Source organism: Tympanuchus pallidicinctus, unplaced genomic scaffold (assembly GCF_026119805.1).
Source record: "Tympanuchus pallidicinctus isolate F22 unplaced genomic scaffold, pur_lepc_1.0 scaffold1, whole genome shotgun sequence".
Classification (NCBI taxonomy): Eukaryota; Metazoa; Chordata; class Aves; order Galliformes; family Phasianidae; genus Tympanuchus; species Tympanuchus pallidicinctus.
In genome coordinates, this window is record NW_026294618.1 from 43,567,550 (window position 1) to 43,587,716 (window position 20,167).

The following is a 20,167-nucleotide window of genomic DNA, read 5'->3' on the forward strand; positions in this document are numbered from 1 at the left end:
CAATTATATTCTCATTATTAGAAACAAAGCATAGCATAATTCTCATATAAAGAAGAAAAGTTATACAAATAATGAATGGCAAAACAAAAATGTGTAGCTCTGATCAATATGAAAAGTAGTAAAAATAGAAAGTCTATACTCAAAACAATAAATTATTAGGAACTCCATGTAACTCACATTTCTTTCCTTTTTTTTTTTTCCCCCCCTTTCTTAATAGTTAGGTTACGTTATGGAAAGCTAATTTCCATAAGCACAAATGAGTGGAGGAATGATAAAGAGACTGGGGAAAACTGATTATTAATCAGAACAAACAGAACCCCAACTCAGCTTCCCTCAGGGTCATTGGAAGAAGATGATGAAGGCATTGTCTGGGCATAAGACCCAATAGGCAGTTCAACCAGAGAGGCTCTTCCTGGCTAAGAGAGGGAGACTACAAGCAGGAGGAGGACCAACATTTTAAACCGCCTGATAGTGACAGGACAAGGGGAAATGGCTTTAAACTAAAAGAGTAGGTTTAGGTTAGATGTTAGGAAGCAATTCTTTAGCAGAGCGTAGTGAGGTTTTGGCACAGACTGCCCAGAGAAGATGTGAGGCTGGAGGTCACACTGGATGGGGCCCTAGGCAGCCTGAGCTGGGGGATGGTAACCCTGACCAAGGCAGGGGGGGTGGGAGTGGATGATCTTTAAGGCTCCCTCCAACCTAAGCCATTCCATGATTCTGTGATACTCCCTACAGGGGAGTGAGATTCATTAGGAAATACTGAGAACATCAGCTCAAGATTCTGAGACTCATAATGTTATGTGGGGTATTTCAAAAAAGCACAAAAGCAAGAAAAAGAAGGGATCAAAGCAGACTGGGGAAGAACAAGCATGGATAAGATGTGAAGGGGATGAAAAGGAGATTGGGAATAGGTACTCAGACTCATTTCTGGCTGGACCTGGGGACATGGAGCTCAGCAGCCTCACCTATAGCAAGTTATTGAATTTGGCAATTTGTAACATACGTTGCTACTGGATTCAGCGATTCTTAACACATGCTAACAGACCCACTACTGAAATAATTTCAGTTCCCCTTTTACTGCTTCAGGCTGAGCTTTCTGGAGGCTAGCACATTTCACCATTTTCTGATGAGCTGTTTGCTAAATTCTAACAATGTTTTCTAACTAATACAGATTTTGAGTTTGAAGTATGAAGATAATTAATAACCTACTTAGAATAAGTTACTAGACAGGAGATGGAGTTCTGCCCTTCAGATTTATTGAAAGATAACTGTGCTGATTGATTTAATATACATCTCTATTCTGCAGCATCCATTAAGAACATTACATAAAAATGAGTCCCCAAATTAGCAAAGCATCTACAGATAGCAATACAAAATAATTTTTCTAGCTGCTGAATGTAAAATAAAAATCAAACCTGTAAGATCTGCATGAATATGAATTTGCTCAATCATTTGAAACACAGACAAAGTCAAGCGATAAATGCTTTCACCTTTCTCCTCAGCATCCTCTTGAGACTGCTCTTCTTCCTCTGGTGCCAGCATTTCCTGCATTTCCCTTCCATAAGTGAAAGATTATTAATCATAGACTTATATAAAGATTACTGAATAAAAATAAAATAAAACAAAAAAATAAAATAAAAATCAAATCTAAAAATCTAAAATGTTACTGTACCATTGTAACAAAAAGGCTGATGAAACTGAATTTAGCAAACCAATCTTTTGCCATGTAGGTATTAATCTAAAAAGATATCTCTCAAAGTTAACCCATACTTGATTATTACATACCCACCAGGACTATGCTTAATATACTTTTTTAGTGCACTTGTGTTGATCGATAAATGCACTGATACTTTCAATACAAAGCAAGGCTGGAATTTTCTTGTAGTAATTTCAAATGTTCCAAGACTGAGTATTTTACCTTTCCTCTTCTTTCTTTTTTAATGCTTCATCTGCTAGTCTTCTCAAGATCTTAGAATTAATTTCATCCTTATTTGCTAAGTATGTTCTGTGTAATATACAGCCTCCTGCAATACAATTATATAACAATAATTAATTGTATGTAGCTGGACCAGCCTGAAATTCTTTGATCTATAAAAGTGATAAACAACTCTATGACTTCTTTTTAAAGCCTGGAAAAAGTATACACACCAGTGAAATATTATAATTCTGCTTCCTAAGGTGTTAGAGCTTTGTTTTCAATTTCAAGCATCTAATAAAATGAGTCTGGGATACAAAATAGTTATGATTAAGATTGTAAGGGAATAGAGCACTGAGAAGATTTATCTTATACTTCCATATATCATTCATTACTCTGGCATTTATTTTGTTTGGATGCATACAAAGGAAACTATGAAGAAACAAATGAAAAACATTCAAATAAAGATACAAAGATTACACATACATATACCACTAAAGCTGGTTGACAGAAAGGAAGAATATGCTGTTCATACCAGGAGCTCTACTGTTTGCTCTTTGGCAAATAGATTTATGATTGATGGCTGTGTGGCTGAAATTCATTTCAATCAGTTCAGCTATGCTAATTTAGGTTACCGCAGGGAGCACTTTTACAAAGTAGTGACTCAAAATACTGCAGAAAATATAAACTCCAGTACTACATTATTATTCAGTGACAGAAAGAAGTGAGAATCAAATCAAGATTTAATAAATAAGTCACCCCAGTGAAAAAAAAAAAAAAAAAAAAGAACAAAGCTGAATTCAAGAGAACATAGGTATAAGCAAAAATTTTCAGACAAGTCATATAGCAGATATAACGAACTTGGGTCTTTGACCTTACTCATTCCTTCCATATCTCATGTTTTCATTGTTCTCAATTCAAGTAAAGAAAAATATAAATTTTTAAGTAAGTTTGAGTTATTTAACTGTTAGGAACATTGAGTCTGCATCCATTTGAAGCAGATGATAATTTCATGCTACAGTTAAGATGTTTAAGAAGTTATAACATTTCACAAGTCATTTGGGTACTGTAGCTGAGTTGTGAAGATAAGATGAATAAATTGTATACGCTTGATTTGTTCAGGGACAAGGGATTGAAAGGCTCTCTGGACCAATTCTCACATCTAGCTGTACACTAAGTAGGTGGAGACAAGCCTTTCTTAAAGAGCAGTTCTTACTACTGAAAGACATTTTGATAATGGATTGGGTTGAGCAAGCAATAATTATAGAAATTGTCACTGGGCAATGAAACTTGCTGCGTGATATAAATCAATCCATTAAAACACAATTTGGCAAGAGAAACTTATAACAATACATGAAACTGTTTAGTTTTTCACATGTGGTAGCAACCTTCCTTCTTGCTTGAAACCTCAAAAGTAAAATCTCTTCATCTCAATACATGGATATTAAGCAATTGTATCAAGCTGGGTAGGAAGTTCCTCAGTTGTTTTTGTCATCAGGATGGAGAACAAGGTACGCCTGCATATAAGTACTCCCCACTTTTCTCTTAAGCAAAGGAAGTTTGTAACCCATAATCAGTTTTTACAAGCAGGGTAAGGAAAGCACAGGCAGAGAAATGTGGCTAAAATCACATTACAAACTGATGGCCAGTCAGACAGAGAATACAAAAGTCTGCAACAGAAAGTCTGTGAGAGTCCAGTGCTACTTACTAGTAGTGCTGATTGTAAACAGATTTGTATGTAGAAGAATACTGCTTTTATAAAGTATTTCTGGTTTCGATTCTGTTAGTTCTCTTAATCTAAATTGTAAGAAATCTGAGGTAGACTCCAAAACTTCATAAATGGGCCACAATTACCATTTTTTAATTGAAAATGTGCTTTATGTACAAATACCAACACAGAAAAGAGAAAAGGTTAAGTTTCATAAGTGTGCATTTACTAACCATCATTTTCTGTATCCTTAAGACAGACAACAGTGTCAGGCAGAAGTCCTCTTTCTGACAAAGCTGACCAGTGACCTTCTGAGAGAGGATAGTTATCCACTACCCATCCTCCTTTTTCTGGAGCACCAGGAAACCTGTCTTTGTTCTTCTTCATAAGCTGTTATAAAATGTCAGGTTCAGTAACAGAAGAAGGCTAATACAGACTGTGAGATCTTTCAGAAGACTGTACAATACAAATGACTTCCTAAATGTTATCACTCTTAGTTTATTAGTAACATCATGTCAATAAAAAGACATTTATAACTTCATATATATGAGTTCAATAAAAACATTTTAAACAAAGACAGATGGATGTATCAATCATTTTCTAGGGCTACCTATAAACAGTTTAGGTTCCAATTTCAAGACATACAAACTAGTGCACGAATTTAAACCTATTCAAGATTCTAGGAGAACCTCCAAATGAAGTTATTTTCAAACACTTTGTCTGATGTTGAGATCTTAGACAGAGACTAAATATGTAAGAATGGGGTAAATATACTGTGATACTTCCCTGAGAAAATTCTCCCAGTCTATGACAGCTTGTAGCCCAGAAACTTTACAAGATATAGGCTAATACATACATATTATTTTTATACTAGCCTTCAATAGATTTGACTGTCATGCTCTTACTCAATCTCTAATCAACTCAATATAAGCTTTCAGACTATGTGACCAATCTTACAAATTACAAAATTAAGAATATGTATTGATAATGTCTAAAATATTACAGACTCCTCTTACAGAGAAAGTGCTTTCCTGTGTAGCACTTGTAGTTTTACCTCTGCAATAGCTCTCTCCAGTATTTCTGCATGTATTTCAGGTGACAACGTCACTTCAGATGTTGATGCCCTTTTCACAGCTTCTTCCACCACCGCTTGAACTTCTGGGTGGTCAGCAGTTAACTCTGACATTTCTACCAAAACAGATTTTTTAAAGCACTTCACAATTTTCATATTTCTCCTCTGATCAGGAAGAACTACTTGGCAATGAAATGCAACCACAGCATCAGTACAGCATAGCAGTCACTGTAAGCAATATTACAGAATAGTACTGTAAAAGAATCAAATAGTCTCTCTGGAAGCATTTCTGGGGGATGTCCTATAATGATGAGTTATAGGATCTTTTAGAATAATTCTCCTGTTCAGAAAAAAATCTTTAAATTTTCCAGAGTTTTTTATTACTAAGTAAAATATTGATTAAATATGAATATTTATTGTACTAGAACAATAGAACAATCAGGCAGTACCAGAGAATTTCTTTTGATTTGATTTCTCTGATTCCTAAATGAAAACTTTGACGAGAATAATTTAAAACTTGATACAAATCATAATTCAAATAAGTATATCAATATTCACATTGGATTCATATTTTGTTATTAATGGCTGAAACAACGGACTGCAATTGTTGAAATTTTTTAACAATCAGGAAAAAAAGTCATATTTACTCCCTGTAATGATGTCAATATTTTTCAGTGATTGTATTGTTGTTTTTACATGCACAACTTTACATGCTGTTTTTGCTGCTTTAATTTGTGTGGAGTTTTTTTCGAGTTACCAGCTCCCTGTGAAAGAGACAATATCTTTCTAAGTGTTTCCAAACTGAAAACAAACAAAATCCACAAAACCCAACCAACCATAAGAAAGGAACAGATTTTACCCTTATCATTGCTAAAGATACTAAACTCTGTTTCTCCATGCAAAGAAATTGATATTTCTTCAGTAACCTTTTATATCTTTTCCTGTTAAAGCACACAGAAGTCAAAAGAAAAGCATGACTGAAGGAACAATTGTTTTTCTTTAAAAAGACAAATTTGTAAAAATAACCTCATATTGCACGTTTATTTCATTTCCATTTTAGATCCTTATAAATATTTTAAATCAACATCCATTAATTGGATCTATCTAATAAACCTTCCTTGCTTCAGATGAGATGTCAGTCTCATCTGTACGAAAATAAAACCCAGTATATATAAACCATGTCATGTTTAAAATCATCTGTTTTACTGTATTTCAACAACATAATTAAAACTCAGCATGCTTATAAGTTTCTCACATTAAAGGGACAAAAATTCACATTCTTAATTTCAATCCTTTCTTAATTTAGATGTTTTGTGTGTGTGTGTGTGGCTGTACACCTATTCCCTTATCAATCAAACAGTTTCCAATGTTATTATGCTATAAAAAGACAAAATGTAAATGAAAATGCCAAACTTATTATCAGATCACTTACTTAGCCCCTACAAAAGTTACTGTTTTTTTTTCCCTTACATTAATAATATATTAATAAGTTAACTAATCTAGATATGACAAAATTAATAATTTCTTTTTAGGCTTCTCAAAATAAGCAAGAAGGAAAAACATTTGAAATAGTCCTACAAGTGTAAGTGAGGAGAACAAGATTATCTTTCATTTTTTAATTGTGACGACATTTTTTAACTGTGACGACATGGAATAGCATGCTTAGAATAGCTAGCATTTACTTTTTACCTTCTGGGATGACAGCAGATTCTTCTGTACTACTCCCCTCTTCAAACCTATTTTTCACTGCTGTTACAGCCTTTTCTATTGCATCCCTTCGTATTTGCTCAATGTTTTTTTCTCTTAATTCTTCCACATGAGATTGAATGAGTTCAGCCATATCAAGAACCTAGGGAAATTATTTGAAAAAACATAAATAGTACAGAAGACACATACAAGATCGGACCCACCAACTATACAGTGAAAGGAATTTGGAAAAACTCTGCAAATTTCAGACAAATTTACATATAATTTAAGTGGGTTCTTCATGTGTGCATAATATATTTTCTAATTTTTGATTACATTGAATTAATTTATACATGTTTATATATTCATAGTATTCTTTTGCTCAGATAAATAACTGACAAATATTTGTGTGACACTGATGAGAAAAATATGTACTTTCTGTAAATGAATTTCACTGAATTACCATTTGCATAATATGTCTGCTTGCAGTATGTTTGCTAATGTTTGCTGTACGTATGTTAATGACACAACAAAAAGAAGAATGTATTTAACAGACTCCTAAATCTCAGCTGATACTTCTGTTACATAAAACATATATAAACCTACCTTTCCTTTGTATTTGCTTGCAATTAGATTACAAATAGTGGTTCTCCCTGACACTGGAGGACCAAATACTAGAACTTTACAAGGAGGCATTGGCATTGGTGGTAACAAGTAAGGGCGTGGATTCAACATAAATGTTTTCAGTGCCTCTGGGGATGACAGCGTGTACATTTTACCTAGAAAACTTAAAACGGAAGAGAAGAAAACAAATTTACACAGCTGTCTTAAAAAAACAGAAATAAAAGTAAGTGTCAAATTCCACTCACCTGACAGCCAAATCTGGCATTCCCATTACAATATCACCCTTCTTTAGAGCCACAGGACATACTTGTCCCCACCTGCTTCTACGCCATCGGTATCTGGGTGCTATTAGCTCGAATGATGACAGAACACGGAAAAGCTCATCCTGTTTATTAAAACAGAAATAAGTGCATGTGCAATTTTTGCCTGAAGTGATATGGGCCTTGTTGTATGAAAATTAACTTTATGCAGTACTTTACTGGAGAGCAAGCAAATCTAAACAGAAAATTAAATCATGCTTTAAAAAGATACACATATATCAGAATCGTAGTGTGACTTTAAGGATAAACTATTCGGGTTTTAAATTTTATTTCATCAAAAAGTACTTAAAATAGTTCCTGTAGCCTTCAACAATTATTTCCAGAAGTTTAAAAAGATAAAGAAGTATGAATAAGCCATTTCTTCACAAGGAGAGTAGTTAGGCCCTGGAACGGGCTGCCCAGGGAGGTTGTGGATGCCCCGTCCTTGGACGTGTTCAAGGCCAGGTTGGACGGGGTCCTGGGCAACCTGATCTGAATGTGGATGTTTGGTGGCCCTGCTAGGCAGGGGGGTTGGAACTACATGATCCTTGAGGTCCCTTCCAACCCAGGTGATTCTGTGATTCTGTGATTCTGTGATTCTGTGATTGATGAAGACAGAAAATGGCCAAGCTTTCTTCTAAAAGGGATGAAGAAAGGACCAAAATCAGGGAATAGCAAGACCAAAATATTCCTTTTAATGACACAGAAACATCATGTGATAAGATTAAATGTAATAGATCCAATAAAGGAGGCAAATAGTGAGTGAGTTCTAAAGTTTATGTTTACTTCAATTTACCCAGAATAGTACAGACAAGTGCTGGCTATGAAGAACTGCTGAAGAGCCTTCAGAATCTATGAAGCTGGGAATTAAAATACAGTTTTACATAGAAAATAATAAGCTGTTATTGACTCTTACTGCTCAAGAATAGATCTTGAAGTTACAATACAGTACACACTATTTGATCAATGCCCAACAGAAAACAGAAAAACAAACTGAATGTTTAGGAAAGAGAGAATAAAACATTTAGGTACATCTTTTACTACATAATTCCTGCTCTCCTCTTTATTGCTATGTGCATTCTATTACTCAAATCTCAAAAAGAATGCAGCAGAACTGGCGACATTTCAGACAAAGGTGATATGATAAATGATTAACATAGAATGTCTTTAATCTAAAAGAGATAAAATTGATTAATGTTTATTTTCTTCAAACAAATTATTCTTTCTTCATTCCTGAAACAAATATTTTGTTCAAAAATGTAATTAAGATCACCTAACTTATTTTTATTAATTGCAGATCTTTTTTCAAAGTTTTAGGTGGATTTCAACTCCATAATTATCTTAAAGTTGCATTTCTAGATCGTGAAGCTGCAAAATATGCCCTTATTGTATGGCAGAACAAACTGGTTGCAATGAAACAGAGATGTTATAGTGTAAGTTCACCACAGAAAACAAAATTTTAATATTTATTGCAATCATCACATTTCAGAAAAACACACTTACATTTTCCAGTCCTTCCAGCATTTCTTCTTGCCGACTCTGAAGCCTAATTATAGGAGCTCCATTTCGAACTCCCATTGACTGAAGTCGAATTACCACTGACTGAAAAGAAATAACTGACTCAGCACCAGTCAAAACTGCCTTTGTGATCTGCAAGGGTCCCTAAAGTATTTTTTAAATTGCAACTTATTATTTATGTAATGGCCACCTATACACCGAGATCCGATTTCTCGCTTGGAGCACTGATAGTTATTCAGAAGAGCTCTAATAAACTTTTAAAAATTTGAGTATAGGCAGTGGAAAATGCTGAATTTTATCTGCTTTATCTGCCTTTTTATCTGCTCATTGTGCTGTGAATCCCAAGCCTTGTAAAGGAATAGACTGGGAAGGATTAGTTCCTACAGAGCTGTGGAAGTTTTCAGATGAGCTCCATTCCGTGCCAGGAGGATGGCAAAAGAAGGAAAATCTCCTTAGGCAACCAGAATATTATGCACAGTTGAAAGTAATACAACTTTGAGTAATGTATTTAAAAAGATACTTAATCCTGCCTGCTAATGAGAACCAAATGATAATTAATTGAAATATTTCCTAAATATAATCTTGCTGGAATGCAAGAGTTCTTGAAATGAAAAACCTGATTTTGTCCTGCATGGAATAGTTCCACAATAGTTTTTGCCTTATTCACAGGTGAAATAATTGGAAAGCATTAAACAACTTCATTGCATTTTATATAAACCTTCGGTTGTGATGTTCACAAATCATATATGATGAAATTTCATATATTGGCTGTGCAAATGAATGTGATTTTTTTTTTCTTTTCTGTATGGTCCATAGGACATAGGACATAGTGAAGCATAAATTTAAATACAAAACTTTACTTAATTCATTTCAAAGAGGAGAGGAGAATGTACATGAACAGCCCGCCTTTTCCACTGTCAAAGACAATCTCTCCATTCATTTTCAACTTCATATTTCAGATTCATATTTAAAGCAACTCTTACAGCTGCGGCACGCAATAAGATTATTTATCATCAAATTTTATCATTGTAATTTTTAATAGGGAGAATAAGTTGCTGAGTTAAAAGCTAAGAATCTAAATACAAAGACTCAGCAGAACTGTCAAAGGGAAAATAATGAAAGTCTGTAAAGCACTGTAAAACACTGTAAAGCAGTATCAAAGATCATAAAAATTCTGTCATCATTTCAGATACCAGCATGTTAAGCCAGTTCTGTAAGTATATCATACCAAAAATGTTTTAATTTCACGTGCTTGTAATTATTCTTGAGACTAATACAAGCTATAAAGCATTAAAAAGGGAAGGATAAAAGTGTTTGTGGTCTACCTGAAAATATCGCCCTGTACCAGACATGAAAGCCTGGAGCTCTGCAAATTGTATAGTTGTTTTACTGAGCAATAGAAGTACACATTTCAAAGGTGATGCTTTTTAATAATAATTAGGTGAGTTTTATGCTGAACTTGAACATTTGTTAACATCTTACGAAAGCAAGCAATCCACAGAAATGAGAAATTAATTGCTAGTGGAAATTGATAAAGTTGGTACATAGCTTACTTACAGCAAGAAGTTCATCTGGTTCCTGATTTCCATCCAGTTCAATAAGATTCTGTGAATCCTGTTCAGCCATCAAATCCTGTTTAAGAAAAAAGACACATTCATCATCTGAGTACAGTTAACCAGATAATCACACTGAAGCTCATTTTGTTCCTGTAAGTATCCAAGCTTGAACTACTGGGGATTTCAGTAAAATCAAGATTCATTGAACTGATGTCTTAAAAAATCTCAGGATTCCAGAATAAAATCAACAATCAGATATGAAAATTTTGTACTATTGATTTCAGTATGTATTTCAGAACTTGGGGAAATGTTGTAGCATGCCTTGTGCTCACCTCCATGAAATGTCTCAAATAAAAACAAACAAACAAACAAACAAACAAAAACTGAAAGTATTGTATGATATTTTAAACAGTCTTTGGTTAAGCATCATCCTGATGTTTTGGTTTTTTTCCTTACTTCTAAAGAACGAAGCATTGTATCCTTATACAAGCAAACTCTTTCCTTTATATTTTCAAGCATATCTTCAGGCCTTTGCACTAACTGATGAATCATTTCTGGCATTGTAAGTGAATCTTGCACAGTCTGAGGAAGCAAAAGTTAAATACTTCAATGTAAAGAAATGAAATAATGTACTAAACTAAATTTTGTCTACAACCAGAAGTAAATATAATAATTCTCTGGAGTACTTCAATGAGTGATCCAACCTTTTAACTTAGGACAAGAAACATTTCAGTGACTTTCAAGTTCAAGGCTGACTCTAGGTTGAGCTATACATTAATCAGCATTTGCTGTTATTTAAACCTATCATTTTAATTTTAATTTTATTAACCTATCAATTTAATTTTAATTACTCCACATTGCTTAAAGAAGAACAGAAACTGAATTAAGATTAGAACTCAGCAAAATTAGTTCATGATCTAGTATGGTGATATTTTAGAATGTCGGAATTTGTTCTGCTTTATCTGCAGTACATTTTAATACTTTTCACTCTTTAGAAATTATTATTACTTACCTCTTCTTCCATCTCTTCAACTTCAACTTCTTCATTCTCCTCTTCAAGCTGATCACTATTTTTCTTTTGTTTTTCTGTAAGATTAGGATCCCACTGGTTCCTCTGATATACGTGCCCTGAATCAGGGCGTTGCCTTTGTCCTGATATTCTTTGGCATAAGTCATAGTCTGAATACTACCAAGGAATATGTAAAAGGAAATGTATTTAGTGTACTGCTATAATCATATTATGCTTCCTAAACCTGGAGAATATGGAGAATGGGAAACTCTTTGGCAAATATTTGAATTCTTAAACTTCTTCTCTAACACCTTCTAAGCAAATAAAAACATTCACCGACAGCAAAATTACTTGGGGCAAAAATAAAATATTTAATAAGTTTTTCCCCTTCAGCATTTTACATTTTGTATCAGCAATGCAGCTACTACTTGAACACATTTTGGCATATTAAGTAATTTTCAGCTGTAGTTCAGGAATAACTCATTTGCAGACAAGCTTCTGACTGCTCTTACAGTCAGTGCTAAATCAATTTTAGTAGGCACCTCTGACCTTGTAGATCTTTACTCTTACCAAAAATATAGTGCTATTGTCTCAGAGGTTAAAGATTTTCAGCAATTTGAAGCTCTGGAAGAATAAGCATGTTTTTTTTTTTGCAAAAATCCCTGCAGAATATATTAGTTTAACATTAGACACAGATCTTGTGGTTGGTTTAACCTGGCAGGCAGGTAAGCATCACACAGTTCTTTGATCACTCCTTCCCACCCTCCCAAATGGAATGAGGGAGAGATGTGGAAATGAAATAGAACTATTTGCTATCAACACTGTCGTGGCAGAAACCAGGGCAACGGGTAAATCTGGATGTAGCCTTAAAATTGATATCTTAAAATTCTACCATGGAACTGTATTTGGAACATGATAAATAATTTTCCTTCCCTTCTGAACTACTAAAATTTATCTTTCAAACATGAGTGAAAAATCTGAGATGACAAGAAAGCAATGCAGTCAACGAATTCAAAAGGTGACAGAAAAAGGGATAATTGTTTTCTACAGAGGAAGACAGAGTTTCTGATATTACATATCAGCTAGCGAAAGGCATACTACACAACCACCTAAGGTATCCCTTGAAATACAACAATACTTCAGGATATTTCTATATTTCTGCTCTAAGAGACATATGGCCTTCATGAGCTGCCATATGACATAGCACATCTTGAAATAGGGAAGAAGAAATTTGGTCAGATATTTTTTCAAAGGTTTTCTGTCACTTTTCTAGGAAAACAAAGCTTATCTAGATTTGTCTGTAACAACAGTATTTGATTGTTCTAGGGTAATCTACTATGCCCCTTCTTTCTTTTTTTTTTCTTTCTTTTTCATTGTTTTTTTATGTAATGGAAACAGTTACCATTCTGACATGTCTGTGAATACAGCTGAAACGCTAAAATTGAAGGCAAAATTTTTATTTGAATTTGGGCCAAAGATTTTAATAAACATTCAGTCTCGGTCTTCTTTTCAGAAGAGAAGATGATGTAAGAAGAACATGAAGTAAATAATTCTGTTTTATTAACAGTGTAGATGGAATCACTCCTCTATTTGTACTACTCCACGTGAAACCAAATGATATGAATTTTCAAGAGCTGGAGTTCCTCACTATCTGGTATTAAATAAAAGATTGACCTCCTGGAGTTGAAAAAAATAAAAGCAAACTGGAAAACAGCATAAAAATATATTTCTCTGGTCTTTTATGATCTTTCCAAGAGAATAGAAAAAAAAAGTTTGAAATAGGTGTTCAAGCATTTTTACTATGCATCGTCAAACAGATTAAGTCTGAAAAGTAGTGTCATTAAAACACTATCTAAAACCTGGCAAAGTGATAGAGTTAGCCCATGATCAAGTCTTAGCATCTGACAAACCATGTAGGTACGACAACTAGAATAAAAACTTTGGAGTACAATTTACCAGAGGCTCACTATTCAGTGTTATCTCAGAAGACCATTCGACACATTCAGAGTATGAGGAAAGAATCTAGTTAATAAATGAAACATTGCAAGAAGAGGGGTGTGTTCATGACTGTACATTCTTGTACAATAGGAATGCAAGAACTGTAGATTTTACTGAGTTATAGGAAATACTCATTATTTTACATGCTTAGTGCCTGTAATAAAACAAACAAGTGGAATTCTATTCCACTATAAAAGAGAACAATTAATACCTTCGCAATAAATGCTATACTCAAAAGCATGGGAGAAAATCTTCTGACTTATGCAGTATATAAGTCTTCTAATAATTAGGTAACTAGCAAGTTACTGAAAGTGACATTACCTTAATGTTAATCAGGAAATCTGGTTTTAATTTCAGATTTTTTATTTTCTCCATTTGCTGTGAAACAGTCATGTATTCCTCTGAGAGAGAAGGAAATCCACTGAGAACATAACCTGCAGAATACATTTTAATAAATCTTTCAGAAAGTTATGACAAATATATAAGTAGTTACACTTATCTCCTTCAGAGGTAACATCTATATAGTGGCACAATTTTAAACCATGTATATAACACTTTAAAAAAAAATATACACCTATGTCTCCTCCAAATTAAATACGTACATAAATGTATTTGTTTCAACATAATATAGGACTTTGAAAGCCTGTTAACTCAGTTGAGAAATATAAGAAACAGGTAGACATTAAGGATCATATTCAGACAATCTACTTCATATACCTAACTCGTATTATAGTGACTAAAAGAAAATAAGCTTTTAGGGACCATTTTTTGCCACTAAAAGGCATTGTGAAAGATATTGCAAAAATAGCCACAATAACCTTTAAAAGCCATTGCTTGCATTGGCAATAAAAGGACCCTGAACTCCTCTGTGGAATATACATAGTGCTCCTGGGTGTTAAATCCTCTCAAGAGGAGGGACTGTGCACACTGTATACATAACAACTTGGCAAGCATCCATACAACCAGGATTAACAATGTTGAGTCCCTTTCAGCAAAGACACTGACTGTGCACAACAGGCATGGTGGTAATGATACATTTTCCCTAGTATTAGTATGCACTGCCCCAGAAATATTAGTACCCGTGGCTTCAAGTTCCCAGGGAAGTACTGTAACTACCAATAAGTGCATACAGTACAATAACAACTCTATCATGAGGAACTCAGTGTTCATGAAGCCACAGTGAGAAACTAAAAAAAAAAAGATGAGAATATTCCATCAGAGAAACGGTCTATACAACCCAAAAACATAGCAGCAGCCTTTGCTACAGCTACTAGAACTGAAGACTCCTCTCCCTTTGGGGAGCCTACAGCCACAGATGTAAAATTTATGGAAAAGCCTAAGTAAGAGAGAATACAGTGTGCAGTCATTCCTCTGGGAAACAAAACATGGATTCTGGTTTGTTGATACATGCAGAAGATTCTAGTAGGCAGTGAGATGCAGAAAGCTTGCACGACTTCTGCTAATAAAAACTTAGTTAGCAACACCTGACCTGAAAATAATGTGAACGTAGCATCTTATGCTACACATATGCAAACTATCCCAAACTGTTTACCCCAGGCTGATGATGCTGGGGAAAACTAACAATGAAGAAGCTTGCATAAGATAATCATCAAACAGATCAAACTGTAAGCAGGAGATCAGTAGGAGATTTTGAGAAAAGGAGAAATCAGCTGGAAAAGAAACACTAAAGAAAGATTACGATTTGAGGGAAAAGACATTAGAATGAGAACAAGGTAACAGCAGCCAAACCAGTTTTGATTGGCCAGCATTACCAACTTCTGTTTAGGCCTGACAGAACAGCCTCCATCATTTACAATTCATTTACATGTAAATTCATTTGCATTTTGTAAAATTCATTTACAAAATGCAAGCAACTTGCATTTCTGTATGACAGAGCAGGCTTCAACTAGCAATGACCCACACCTCCAGTGTGCATGTGGAGACTTCGGGGGATCTTTCTCAATGGTACGTGGATTAGATTAGAGGAAATGGCACACATGAGGCAGGAGCATGTGTGCCATGTTTCCAACAGAAGGCACTCTCACATGAGGCAGGAGCACCCACGTTTCCAACAGAATGCACTCTCAAAAGAAGGAATGTGCTTCTAATACCCACCCAACTCTGAGAGAAGGTTTGCATGCAGAACTCTGCAAGTTTAAGTATATTCAAATTTTAGGACTTCAGCAATTTGTAGGTGTTTACATCTGGGAAGTGCTTAATCTTGTGATGTATCTATGGTATGGCTGACACTAAACCCATACAGTGAATTCCAGTTCACTGATTGTCAGTTAATAACTTACTATTAATAAATCAATCAACAACTTCCATGATGATTTGATTTAAATCATGCACTGAGACCAGCCCTGCAGAGAAGGTCTTGGGGGTTCTGGTGGATGGAAAGCTGAATATGAGCCAGCAGTTTGCGCTCGCAACCCATTAGACTATCTGTGTCCTGAGTGGCATCATAAGATGGGTAGGCTGAGGGAGGTGATTGTTCCCTCCTCCTTTGCCCTTATGAGGCCCCTTCTGTAGTATTGTGTCTGGCTGTGGGGCAGGCAGCACTAGAAGGATGTGGAGTTATCCAGAGAAGATCAGAGGGATGGAGCCCTACAAAAAAAAGGTTGAGGGGGCTGGGCTTCTTCAGCCTGGAGAAGGATCTGTCCTTCCAGTACCTGAAGGGAGATTAAAAGCAGGAGGGACACTGATGTTCTACACTGTCTGATAGTGATAGAACAAGGGGTAATGCTTGCAAATTAAAAGGGGGATTTAGATTCGATGTTAGGTGGAAATTTTTTACTCAGAGAGTGGTGAGGCAGCGGCACAGGCTGCCCAGAGAAGCTGTGGTGTCCCATCCCTGGAGGCACTCCAGGCCAGGTTGGATGGGGCCCTGGACAGCTGAGCTGGGGGGTGTCCCTGCCCATAGCAAGGGGTTGGGACTGGGTGGGCTCTAAGGTCCCCTCCATCCCAAGCTTTTCTATGATTCTATGAATTGATCAGTTTTCTCCTGTGAAAAGGACAAATAATTTTCTTTTGCAAATACTATTTAGGCTAACATGATACGAACTTGACGGTTTTCTTGTTCTATTTAAAAAAACAGCAAGCATGCCAGCTACATAAAGATTATTATTCTGTAACTTCTTACCTACAATCCTGAAACACAAGCTTGCTCATTTTTTTTTTAAGACACTTCTTATTCTGAGAAATAGCTTAACAGCTTCATATTTGCCCTCAGTAAGATCTCAAAGAATTAAACTCTGTATATGGTGCCTTACAAATTTTAAATACTACCAGTTGTTTCAGCACTTCTTAATACCTCTGGCACATCGGTTCCCCAGATAGAATGTGCTTATTTCCAAGCAAGAAGAATATACAAAGGCTGCTCTGAAAGTAATGTCTCCTATTTTGTTATGTTGGTCCACAATGTCAGAAGTGAATGCTGGTGGTAAGGCAGTAGAGGCTGAACTTTCCTGCCAATATTGCATTACATTTTTGCTGTATGACAGATGGCAGCAGAGGGGCAGTCTGACAGAATGTAATCTGACATGGAAATGCAGATGAAGCTAAGGTGGGTTATTGAATTCTTCCATGTGGAAAAATTGGCGCCTACTGACATTCATAAATGCTTTCTGAGTGTTTCATGGAAACCAAACACTGGATGTGAGCACAGTGAGGCAGTGGGTGGTGCATTTCAGCAGTGATGAAAGCAACAGTGGGTCATCTCTGCTGGTGCAGATTTTTATGAGCATGGCATGCAGGCTTTTATTCATCTGGTGAAAATGCATACGTAATGGTAGTGCCTGTGCTGAAAAATAGTGCTTTGTAGCTGAGAATGTGCTCTATCAAATAGAGTATCAAATAGAGTATCAAATAGTGCTCTTGGTATCTGTTGTAGTTTCCATGGAAATAAACAGAAGGCATTATTTCTAAAGCAATCCACATATTAAGACAATAGTTACCAAGTAAAAAGCAGTTAAAGCTGGAAAATACTTAACAAAAATTGGTTCTAGAGATGAGTTCTAGTTACTAGAAAAAATAACGAGGACATAGTCTGTTCCACTACATCCCCATTTTGGGGATCTGTAATATAAAAAATGGCTCAGCCACAAGAGCCAAATTTGTGCATCTTATGTTTACAGTCTATAGGATTTCTGTGGTCTTCTGTTATACACACATCTTAGACATTCATCATCAGACTGAGTCAGAGAAGAAAATTCACATTACACAGACTTCTCTTAGGCTTTTATTAAAGCCCTGACCTTACACAATAATAGCAGCTTTTTCATTCAAATGTCTGTTTCCCATCTTCTCCTTTTTTCTGCTTCTTCCCTATTTACCTGTATTTGCCTACTGTTCCAAAAGCCTGGCTTCACCAGGTAAGACCGCTTCTTTTGTAGAATATTGAGTCTTGGTCCAGAGAAGAAATAAAAACTTTAAAACCAAAAGCTTACTGAAACTTGCTGGCTTTCAGAGCAGTAGAAATTTGACATGTTCTTGGTAGTATACCTGACTCTCCCCTATAATGGACATTTCAAATTAAAGTCTGTGCCAAAAAATATACTACTTTCTCATAACCCAGTCTCAGTGAGAAAATGGAAAGAGAATAAACAATTGTGTAGACTTTACTACCTCACACTTCAAATAATCTTTTCCTTCTTTTTCAATATCTTAAATGTTTAAAATATTTTGCTGATATTTATTTATATATTTATTGTTACAAAAGTATTCAAGCCAAAATTCTGTACGTTAAATCCCACAACTTTATATTCAAATGAAACTATCCCACTATCCAATGAGAGTGATTGCAGCACTTAACATTCATCTTCTCAAAATGAACTTAACATTGGATTGGAATGATGCATTCTGAACTATGATATTGGGAAAATAATCATTAAATACACTCTCTATTTGGAGATGTTCCACAACCTGAGGTGCACAACCAAAGGGCTACAGTCTAACATACCATTACATATATTTGAGCTGTAACAGATGCAAAGTTTGACAAAATTGTGGTTAGCTTATTCTTGGAAGTTCAGGCTATAAGTAGACTTACCAAAATGTGCAACTTCTGGTGACTCAATCTTTTTCAGAATCATTTCTGTAACAAGTTCTTCAGAAATACTTTGACCTTTGAAAAGCAATTCTTGACACTAAGGTAAAATGCAAAACATAGCCTCATACAATGTATATTTGCCAAGAATGAGACAAAATTTACAGTCAGATTACACTTTTTACCTTAAGCCCATATTCTGTTTCTTCATGAATATTCATTTGAATTACTTCCAAAGCTGCAGAAGAACATCAGATAGAATAAAGTTAATACAATTCATAAAATTTATTTTATATACAGATACGTCAATGCAGGCACACACACATATATATACCTTCATTCATACAAACACACATACATGCAATTGCTTAAATCAGCTATCTCTGTACCCTTGGGTTGATTATGATTATGTCAATGGTCAAACATTTGAAAGTGCTGCCCAGTGAGATGGTGGAGTCTCACCCCTTGGGGATATTTCACACTCAAATGGACATATCCTTGAGCAATCTTCTCTGGTTGACACTCTAGTGATACTCTGTGATGTCTAAAGTTCCCTTCTGAGCTAAATTATGATTCTGCATGTTGAATTTTTTTCATATTCACAGTGAAAACAAGTCATTAGCAAATGTTGAAGGAAAGTGTGTGTGTGTACACATGTGGATATATCACAGTAAAAACGATTAGTAGAAGCATAGTGAGCAAAAACAGCTAAGATGCTGTCTGAATTTACTACTGAATTTACTACAAATAACTAAATAATGGACATAAAAATGCAGTAAGTGAGATTTACAGTGATCACTAACAAAAACTTTAAAATGACAAAGAAGAAAAGGCTGTGGGGAGACCTCATTGCAGCCTTCTGGTACTTGAAGGGAGATTATAAACAAGAGGGAGATGATGTTTTACATGGACTGAGAGTGACAGAAATAACTTTAACTTGAAACGGGAGATTTTGGTTAGACGTTACCATCCTTTACTCAGAAGTGGTAAGGCTGGCACAGGCTGCCCAGAGAACCTGTGGCTGCTCCATCCCTGAAGGCATTCAAGGCCAGGTTGGATGGGACCCTGGGCAGCTGAGCTGCAGGCTGGCAGCCCTGTCCACAGCAGTGGGTTGGAACCAGATTGGCATTAAGGACCCTTCCAACCTCAGATGAAATTGTATCTTGCATTCTAGTGCATAATCAGAGAGCTTAGCTGTGACTTCTGAAACAAACCATTGGGATTTTTTGTTTTAGAAATTTGAAAGTGCCAACTACATTCCTTCCATGATTTCTTACACTGATATAAAAACTATGCTTCTGTTTCTTGGAGTACATCCCTCCTCCTTGCCACCTCACTGCCCCTTCCCTCCTCCCCCCTTCCACTCCCACCCTGTATTAGGCACAGGACAAACACAGAAAGGGAAGATCCTTCTATTTTTTCATGGTCTGTTTCAGAAAATCTCTGTGCTCCCTGGACTTCAATCATCTCCCTCCACTTAACTAAAAGGATCACATGAATCCCTTTACAGGATTGAGGATGTAAGTTGGTTGTCATGTTACATGTATCTCCTAAAACAAAAGGTATAATGAATTTGATACAACGTTCCAAACATAGTGCATGTTTACCTTCTATTAAAATGCATTTCCATACTTGTGCTAGTTTTCTAGCTAATGTTTTCTTTCCAGAACCCTTAAAAAGAAAAATGTTATAAAAACAGTTAAAATCAGCCATCATTACTGGGACTTCTGACTTA

General features: G+C 35.4%; 1 protein-coding gene across 1 annotated transcript in view; it reads right to left on the reverse strand.

Moving 5' to 3' along the window:
- AK9 (adenylate kinase 9) overlaps positions 1–20,167 on the reverse strand; it is a 54,631-nt gene that overhangs the window by 31,599 nt on the left and 2,865 nt on the right. Inside the window, 15 exon segments of the mRNA XM_052685869.1 lie at positions 1,491–1,555; positions 1,907–2,024; positions 3,857–4,013; positions 4,678–4,811; positions 6,385–6,544; positions 6,988–7,168; positions 7,251–7,390; positions 8,808–8,906; positions 10,380–10,454; positions 10,835–10,960; positions 11,391–11,564; positions 13,707–13,819; positions 18,436–18,532; positions 18,618–18,670; positions 20,040–20,103. Of these exon segments, the coding sequence (XP_052541829.1) occupies positions 1,491–1,555; positions 1,907–2,024; positions 3,857–4,013; positions 4,678–4,811; positions 6,385–6,544; positions 6,988–7,168; positions 7,251–7,390; positions 8,808–8,906; positions 10,380–10,454; positions 10,835–10,960; positions 11,391–11,564; positions 13,707–13,819; positions 18,436–18,532; positions 18,618–18,670; positions 20,040–20,103 (1,756 nt within the window).